This window comes from Carlito syrichta, unplaced genomic scaffold, assembly GCF_000164805.1.
Source record: "Carlito syrichta isolate Samal-C Ts95f unplaced genomic scaffold, Tarsius_syrichta-2.0.1 Scaffold301869, whole genome shotgun sequence".
Classification (NCBI taxonomy): domain Eukaryota; kingdom Metazoa; phylum Chordata; class Mammalia; order Primates; family Tarsiidae; genus Carlito; species Carlito syrichta.
In genome coordinates, this window is record NW_007245965.1 from 21961 (window position 1) to 31058 (window position 9098).

The 9098-nt window shown below is 48.3% G+C and overlaps 1 protein-coding gene across 1 annotated transcript in view; it reads right to left on the reverse strand.

The window, feature by feature from the left end:
• Window positions 1-8372, reverse strand: part of MARVELD2 (MARVEL domain containing 2) — a 25717-nt gene extending 17345 nt beyond the window's left edge. The window contains exons 1-2 of the mRNA XM_008055521.2: window positions 8293-8372; window positions 3938-5101 (exon numbers count right to left, since the gene is read on the reverse strand). Of these exons, the coding sequence (XP_008053712.1) occupies window positions 3938-5086 (1149 nt within the window). The 5' untranslated portion in view covers window positions 5087-5101; window positions 8293-8372. The remainder of the gene's footprint in view (window positions 1-3937; window positions 5102-8292) is intronic.
• Window positions 8373-9098: the final 726 nt, after the last annotated feature.

Below are 9098 nucleotides of genomic sequence, written 5' to 3' on the forward strand. Positions count from 1 at the left end.
AATCTCTGGACAACAAGACTTGGGTGAACTTCCCTGGTTGGCAACATTTTGCAAGGATTATCCCATATTATTGCTGGGAGAATTAATTGTGAATTTAACTACTTTTCTGAGGCCTATGAGTCCTTCTAGTGAACCACTGAGCCTGAGGCTGGTGCTGGGAATCTCTGACACACTATGGAATTTTAATTTTATCTTCTACATAAATGAAAATTATTCTAGTTTTTAAAAGAATGAATTTTATATTTATTTATTTGTCAATTAATTATTATGGAATGTCTTCTACGTATCAGTCCTATTTATGTTGTGAAAATAATACAATGTATACAATAAATAAAATTTCTACATTTAATGTCCACTCAAAACATGGAATAAATAAAGAAAACAAAGCAGTATAATATTCTAATATAATTTGTATTTTACCAAAATAAATTTGACTTTGACTACATGGAGAATTTATATTAGAGTTATTGGAGAGGACTAATCCCTCTTAAGAATTTTTTTTGTATAGCAGTTTATACCCAAAAGTATAATGTCAGGGCTTTCTTTCCTGCTAAAAGTTTGATTTCAGCTGGTCTCGGTGGCTCAGCCTGTAATCCCGCGCCTTTGAGAGGCTGAGGTGAGTGGATGGCCTGAGCCCGCGGGTTCGAGACCCGCCTGGGCAGCGAGACCTCATCTCTACAATAAATCAAAAAATCAGCCGGGCATGGTAGCGCATGCCTGTAATTCCGGCTACTCGGAAGGCTGAGGCGGAGGGATCGCCGGAGGCCAGCAGGTCGAGGCTGCGGTGGCCGGGAGCGGCCAGTCTGGGCGCTCCAGTCTGGGCGACGGAGTGACTCCGACACAAAAAAAAAATTAGAAAAGCAATTTTGAAACAGCATCATAGCTCATAAAAGAAATCTGACTTATTCCTAGCTCCCATTACTTTACACAATTAGAACTGGGATGAGGGCCTGTAAAACTAACAGAAAGAGCTGCAGGCCATTATTACATCTTCTAACCTGTAGGAAGTTACAGCAACACACAGCACAACCTTCAACACCAGGAGTAATTCAAGTCTAATCAAACATCATGAAGACTGTTAAAGAAACAAGTTTTGCGCAACCCCCTGAGGTCCCCTCCCACTGTGGGAGCTTTTCTGTCCTCTCAATAAATCCCGCTTCATCAGTTTCAAAATAAAGAAAGAAAAAGAAACAAGTTTTTGTTGTGAAAAAAAGGAAAGTATTATGTTGATAATTATAATCACATTCATGCATAATTTTTGAAATATTAAGATTTAATAACTGTTATTAAGCTAGCATAGGAAATTTGTGAGTTTCATTTTCTATATTTCAAATGGTTAGAGTTTAAAATTATTTACATTGTACACAGAGATGTAAATTCAAGAAATATGCTTAGGCCAGGCACAGTGTCTCAGGCCTGTAATCCTAGTACTTTGGGAGGAGAGGCAAAATTGCTTGAGCCCTGGAGTTTGAGACCAGTCCAGGCATCATGGCCAGACCGTATCTCCATAAAAAGTCGAAAAACATTAGCTGCAGCCAAGCTCCGTGGCTCAGTCTGCAATCCCCGCACTTTGGGAGGCTGAGACGAATGCACTGCCTGGGCCCACAGGTTCAAGACCCACCCGGGCAACTTGGCCAGACCTGTCTCTACAATAAATCAAAAATCAGCTGGGCATGGTGGCATGAGCCTGTAGTTCCAGCTACTTGGAAGATTGAGGCGGAAGGATCGCCGGAGCCCAGCGGGCCCAGCTGGGGTGGCCGTGAGCATGCCACTGCACTCAGCCCGGGAGATGGAGTGAGACTCCAACTCAAAAAAAACACAAAAAACCATTAGCTGGGCGTAGTATTGCGTATCTATAGTCCCATCTACTTCAGAGGCTGAGGTGGAAGGATCGCCTTAGCCCAGAAGATTGAGGCTATGGTGAGTGGTGATTGTGCTAAAGCACTTCTGCCTGGGTGGCAAAGTGAGATGCCGACTCAAAAAAGAAAAAAATTTATTTAGGCCAGGTACAGTGGCTCATGTCTATAATCCCAACACTTCGAGAGGCTGAGTTGGAAGTATCAATTGAATTCGGGAGTCCAAGATCAGTCTGGGCAACATGGTGAGACCCCCATCTGTACACAAAAAATTAAAAAATTAGCTGGGCGTGGTGTCGTGTGCCTGTGGTCCCAGCTACTCAGAAGGCAGGAGGATCGCCTGAGCCGAGTACAAGGCTGCAGTGAGCCATGATCGTAACGCTGCACTGTAGCCTGGGAAAACAGAGTGAGACTCCGTCTAAATAACGGTATTTTGACTGAACAGTAGCCAAATGTTAGGGTATATTCTGCAAGCTTCATTATGCCCTGAAATAAGTTGACAGGTTTTGCTTTCTTCTTCTTAGGAGATGTGTGCCATAGAATCTCCTAGGCCACTAAAAATGTTGGATTTTACTTTAAATATTTTCCTTAATTTTAATCATGAGTTTTTCCTTTCTCACTTTTTTTTTTTTGAGTTGGTGTCTCACTCTGTCGCCCAGACTGGAGTGCAGTGGCCGCTCCCGGCCACCGCAGCCTTGACCCGCTGGGCTCCGGCGATCCTTCTGCCTCAGCCTTCCGAGTAGCCGGAATTACAGGCGCGCGCTACCAAGCCCGGCTGATTTTTTGATTTATTGTAGAGATGAGGTTTCGCTGCCCAGGAGGACCTCGAACTCGCGGGCTCCGGCAATCCACTCACCTCAGCCTCCCAAAGGCGCGGGATGACAGGCTGAGCCACCGAGCCCGGCTCCTTTCTCACTTTTCACAGCCACCAGAGCCTTGACCTGCTGGGGTCTGGTGATCTTTCCACCTTAGCCTTCCAAAGACTTGGAACAACAGGCATGTGCCACTATGCCCGGCTAATGTTTTTATTCACTGTAGAGATGAGGTCTTGCCAAGTTGCCCAGGTTGGTCTTGAACCCCTGGGCTTAGGCAATCCTCTCGCCTCGGCCTCCCAAAGTGCTGGGATTACAGGCATGAGCCATTGCACCCAGCCCAAAATAATTTTAATTAGGGCTTCTCTCTTTTTTAAAGCCTAAAGACAATCCATATAACTTCCATTCCACTTTTGGAATATATACCTCCCCAAAATAAAGACGAAATACCAAAACCACTGAGCAAGATTTCACAGAATATGTTTCTTACAACTCAACTTCTCAATACTGTAAAAAAAAAAAAAGTCACATACTGCTCACTATGTTAGCTTATTTGGGTTTATCAACCTCACTGGACAAAGTAAATCATAAACTTAAATGAAAATTTTCCTCCTATAACTGAAAAATTACAGATTTTTATACTGAACAATTACAGGTTTTTATTCAGTTTTGTCATGCTAAGGAATCGAGACTGCTCTCCAACTCACGTTAGTGATGAGACACTTATTTCACTAACTATGTCCTCCTCCTCCTCCTGTGTTGCAGAAATTCAGCAGCTGTGTTTTTCCCTTAAGCATATGACAGACATAACAAATGCAGCCAACAAACTACATATCCCCATATGGGGAATCTCCGTGCAATGTCAAGTAACGGTGAGACACCCGAGTGGGTTATCCTAGTGAAAGCATGTCAGACATTGAGCTAGGACTTTTGAACCTCGGGTCATTAAAAAAGAAACAAACAAGTCGGTCTTGGAGGCTCAGCCTGTCATCCCGCGCCTTTGGGAGGCTGGTAGCACGCGCCTGTAATTCCGGCTACTCGGAAGGCTGAGGCGGAAGGATCGCTGGGGTCCGGCAGTTCGAGGCTGCGGTGGCCGGGTGCGGCCACTGCACTCCAGTCTGGGCGACCGAGTGAGACTCCAACTCAAAAAAACAAAAAACAAACAAACAAACAAAGGACTTCTAGAAAAGCTTTTCGTTTTGGACTCTACATTTTTGACAAGGGAGCAAACCACAGAAAAAGCAAACGAAGGATCACGAAATCCCTTACCTCCTGCTGTTCCATATATTCTCTATGTCTCCGCGCAGCCTCGTGCCTCCATAACTTAAGACAAACCAAAGCGCTGATGAGATAAACCATCATGGTGACAAACAGGAAGATCATCGCGGCTATCTGTCCTCCTTCCACCCGGCAGAACACCGCGTTCACCGGAGTGTTAAATAACGGATAGTAGCAGAGGCCGCCCCGGTTGGTGTCATTCACATAGACTATGGCTGCGGCCATATACAAGACAAACAGGGCGACGTTAATGCCAAACTCCGTGAGAGGCCACCAACTGGAGTCCAGAAGAATGGTCCGGTAATACATGGACATGCCAAGGACCAGAACGATAATGGTGGCGACCCAAGCCAAGCCAGCGACCACCAGCACGAAAGGGGTCTTGGGGCCGCTGTAATAGTAGCCCCCGTACATGCTGCCCAGGCCACCGACGCCTCCCATGCCATAGGGCTGCGAGTAGCCGAACAAGTTGTACCACTCGCTGTCCTTGTGAATGTAGGCCGTGACACAGGCGAAGACGCCGGCGCCCAAGAGCAGCTCCGCCACCCCCAGGATCCTCAGCAGGCCGGCCCACGACTTCATGTATGAATACCGCAGGTGGTACTCCTCCACCTTCTCGCTGTAGGTGCGCGCCGGCTGCGAGTGGCCGCCTAGAGAGCCGTAGGCCTCCTGGGGAAACATGGCATCCGCCTCCTTCTGGGAATCCCAGGTTCCCTCGGACCCGCCCTGAGCATCCTGGCAGGAGCTGCCGGGCCAGCGGTGGTTGGGCCTTGCTGGTGAGGCTGGAGGCGAACACTCCACTCCGTCAGAGATGTATCTGAGATGAGACGCTGGCTTATCCCATCCTGGGTCCTTCCTCTTCCCCCTGAAGAAGTTTCTCCAGGAGTCGGGGACGAAGCGCCTCACCGGTTTGAGATCTGGGGCGACAGCTGGTTCCTCGGTGTCACTTGAGTAGAAGTCTGGGCCGAATGGTGGCTGTAATGGGAGAGGGGGTGGTGGCAGGGGATCAGAGCTCACGGCCAGCTCACGGTCCTGAGGCGTCGGGAGGGTTCCTAAAGTGCCGTCCGGATGGGCCGAGTCGCGGGGGACCTCATCACAGCGCCTGTCCTGATACCTGGATCTTCCGTCACTTGACGACATTTGTGATTTTCACACCTGCGGCCAAGCTTAAAGTTATCATGCATGCATGGTTATTTATCCTTTCAATGTTGCTGATTTTATCTGCTTACTAGCAAACGCTATGCAGAATGATCATGTCTAATTATTACGATACACAAAAATGCTAAAATACATATATTTTAGGCATACGGATTTTGTTTGATTTTGTATATTTAAAACAATTAGGTTACCCAGGGATACAGTTATCACTCTATACCACCTTGAGTGCAATCGAAATGTTAAATCTTAGTTCTGAAGTTTATATATTGAAGCATAAACATAATTTATCTGCTGAGACCTATAAATGACAAAATGTAAAAAAAAAAAAGTGTTAACAACATAGAATGCGAAATACTCCCAAGTAGAGTCTTTTCCTCAAACATCCAAATCAAAACATTAAGAATGTGAGCACAGCAAAACCTGACGGGTCAGCAAACACTCCTCATTAACTCACATCTGCTTGGGCACGGCCAAGGAGAAGTCGTCTGCTAAAACACAGGGAGTGGAGCACTTTCCTGAACCAACAGTCAAGTTCGGGCACTTTCTTCTTCCACTCTAAGATATGCTAACACTTGGGCTGGGTGTGGTGGCTCACACCTGTACTTCTAGCATTTTAGGAAGCAGAGGGGAGAGAATGCCTGAGCTTAAGGTTCAAGACCAGCCTGGGTAGCATGTAAGACCTCGTTTCTACAATAAATCAAAAAATTAGCCAGTCATGGTGGCGTGCATCTGGGGTTCCAGCTTCTTGGAAAGCTGAGGCAGAAGGATTGCCTGAGCCCAGCAGGTCGAGGCTGTGGTGGCCGTGAGCGTGCCACTGCACTCCAGCTTGGACAACAAAGTGAGACTCTGACTCAAAAAATAAACGAACAAAATAGTAACCCTTGGTACTAAGTTTGAAAGATGAAATTCTCAGAGATGAAAATCACCAAAGGCCATATCTTCTTTTTTTTGTTGTTTTTTTTTTTTGAGTTGGAGTCTCACTCTGTCGCCCAGACTGGAGTGCAGCCTCGACTTTCTGGGATCCCGCGATCCTTCCGCCTCAGCCTTCCAAGTAGCTGGAACTACAGGCGTGTGCTACCACGCCCAATGAATTTTTTGATTTATTGTAGAGATGAGGTCTCGCCAAGTTGCCCATGCGGGTCTCAAACCCACGGACTCAGGCAATCCACTCACCTCAGCCTCCCAAAGCGCTGGGATTACAGGCTGAGCCACCGAGCCCGGCTGGCTATATCTTCTAAAGTACAACAGAGAACAGTAGCAATGGCCATGGCCATTAATATTATTCTTTCCACAGCAAGTATCTAAAGATGACTCACTGCTGCCATGGAGAAACTAAAGTACCTTAGAAGATATTCAATTCACCTTAAGAATATGCAGGCTATGGCCAGGCGTGGTGGTGCATGCCTATAATCCTAGCACTTTGGGAGACAGAGGTGCAAGCAGGAGGATCGCTTGAGCCCAGGAGTTTGAGACCGGCCTAGACAATATAGCGAGACCTCATCTCTACACAAAATTAAAAGATTAGTCAGGTGTGGTGGAGAGTGCCTGTAATCTCAGCTACTCAGGAGGCTGATGCAAGAGGATTGCTTGCAGTTGGAGCTGGAGACTACATTGAGCTGTGATCATGCCACTGCACGCCAGCCTGGGCAACAGAGTGAGAAGTGTACTCAAAAAAATAAAAAATAAAAAAATAAGTGAGCTAGGTGGTATGCTCCTATAGTCCCAGCTACTTGGGAGGCCAAGGTAGAAGGATCCCTTGAGCCCTGGAGTTTGAGGCTGCCTGGACAACATAGAGAGACCTCACCTCGAAAATTTTAAAAAGCACCAAAAAAGCACTTTTATCAAGCCTGTTGATTCCTTTCTTGAAATCAATATCCTGGAAACATACACAAAAAGAAGGAAACGCGATTATGAGGCATAGGACACATCGAACCCTCTGGGCACATGGTATTGTACTGAAACTATGAAGTTCAAAAAAATTAAAAGATAACTGCTTCTTCATGGTGTTGAAAAGTTTTTAAATTCTTTTTTTTTTTTTTTGGAGTCTCACTGTCACCCAGGCTGGATCGCAGTGGCACCATCATGGCTCACTGCAGTTTTGAACCCCTGGGCTCAGGTGATCTTCCACCTCAGTCTTCTGAATACCTGGAACCATTGGCTCTGGTCACAACATCCACCTAATTTCTTAATTTTTTTGTAGAGACAAGGTCTCGCTATGTTGCCCAGGTGGGTCTTGAATTCCTGGTCTCAAGTGATCCTACCGCCTTGGCCTCCTAAAGTGTTGGGATTACAGGTGTGAGCCTCTGCACCTGGCTTGTTAATGCTGACTCTGCTTTATTTTACTTTGGAAAATGGAGACCTATACTTATCAGGCACCTGCCCTGCACCAGGCATGCGGAAGGTATGCTGGGGAACAAAGCAGACTGCAATCCCTGCCTTCGTGGGGCTTTAATTCCAGGGTGGGTGGTGACAGATGGTAAGTGAAATAGACGGAGTATGCGAAGGAACAGTGTTGAGAGAGGTGGAGAAGGGAGTATCGCGGGCAGGATGTCGGCATTTCACCAAGAGTGGGAAGTCCTCACAGGGAATGTGGTGTCTCAGGACAGACGGAAGGTGAAGGGGGAAGCCAGGCAGCTGTCAGGGAGGAGAGCATTCCGGGCAGATGGAAAAGAGGCAACGGTGCCAGGCGTGCTCCAGAAACATTAAGGCATGGAGGCTCCGGTGGGAGCAACCAAGCGGGAGGTGAGTAGCAGGACTGAGGCCGTCTGAATCATGCGGGGCCTTGGAACCACTGGAAAGGACGCTGGCTTTTATGGAGAGCGAACTGAGAAGTCATTGGAGGATTCTGAGTAGAGGAGTGATGTCGTGATCTGACTTGTTTTAACAGATCACCATGGATGCTGTGTCGAAAGTACACTCCAGAACGGAAGGGCTAGAGGAGGCTGAGCGCCTAGGAGCACCTTGAGGTAAACCAGTGGACCATGGAGATCATGAGAAGAGGCCAAATCCTGGATGGAAGCTATTTAAAAACTGTATTATAAGGCAGGGTAGGGTGGCTCCCACCTGAAATCCCAGCACTTTCGGAGGCCGAAGCGGGAGGATCACTTGAAGCCAGGAATATGACCGGCCTAGGTTATATGGAGAGACCACGACTCTACAAAAAATTAGCTGGGCCTGGTAGCACATACCTGTAGTCCCAGCTACCCGTGAGGCTGAGGTAGGACGGCTTGAGCCTAGTCGTTTGAGGCTTTGAGCCGTGATCGCACCACTTCACTCCAGCCTGGGCCACAGAGTCAGATCCCCAACTCTAAAAAATTGTGTTATAAACCTTTTCAAACATCATAAAAAGAGGAAAGAATAATATGAGTCCCGGGGTATCCATTAACCAGCTTCTACAACGACCAACGGATGACCCATCTGGTTTGGTCTAGACCCACCCACCCTATTTCCTCAGCCAGCAGATTCCTTTGCAGCAAATCCCAGACACTCCGATTCTCCACCCTCCAGCCTGGCCCTGGGGAGGAGGAGAGCAGACCGAAGAGTTTCGGTGCCTGTGAGAAAGCCAGGTGGTGTCCGCGAGGCAAGCGCCACACGAGGGCCGGGCTGCCCCCAGGCTGCCCCCAGTCAGCGGGGGCGCGGGGTGGAGTTCCAGGGCCCCCTGGGGGTCACTGGGTCTCCGGATCCGCAGCCGGCGCCCCAGCATGGCGCCCAGTGCAAAGCAGGAGCTCTCTACATGACAGCAGCCGGCGACTCGGGCGCCTTCGCCTTCGAAAGGTTCGGGTGGCAGGCCTGCACGGCGCGGCTGCGGTTTCCAAACGCCTTCCTGGGACACGCAGACGCGAAAGCACAGCAGACCGCCCCGGGGAGCTTGACACGATCCTCTGCCGCTTGACCCGGCTCGCTGGTGAAAGGGTGGCTGGATGCCAGCGCCCCCTCCCCGGAGGAAAGCGGCTCACCTGGATCAGGCCGCGCCGTCCGCCCTCCAAGAAAAAGC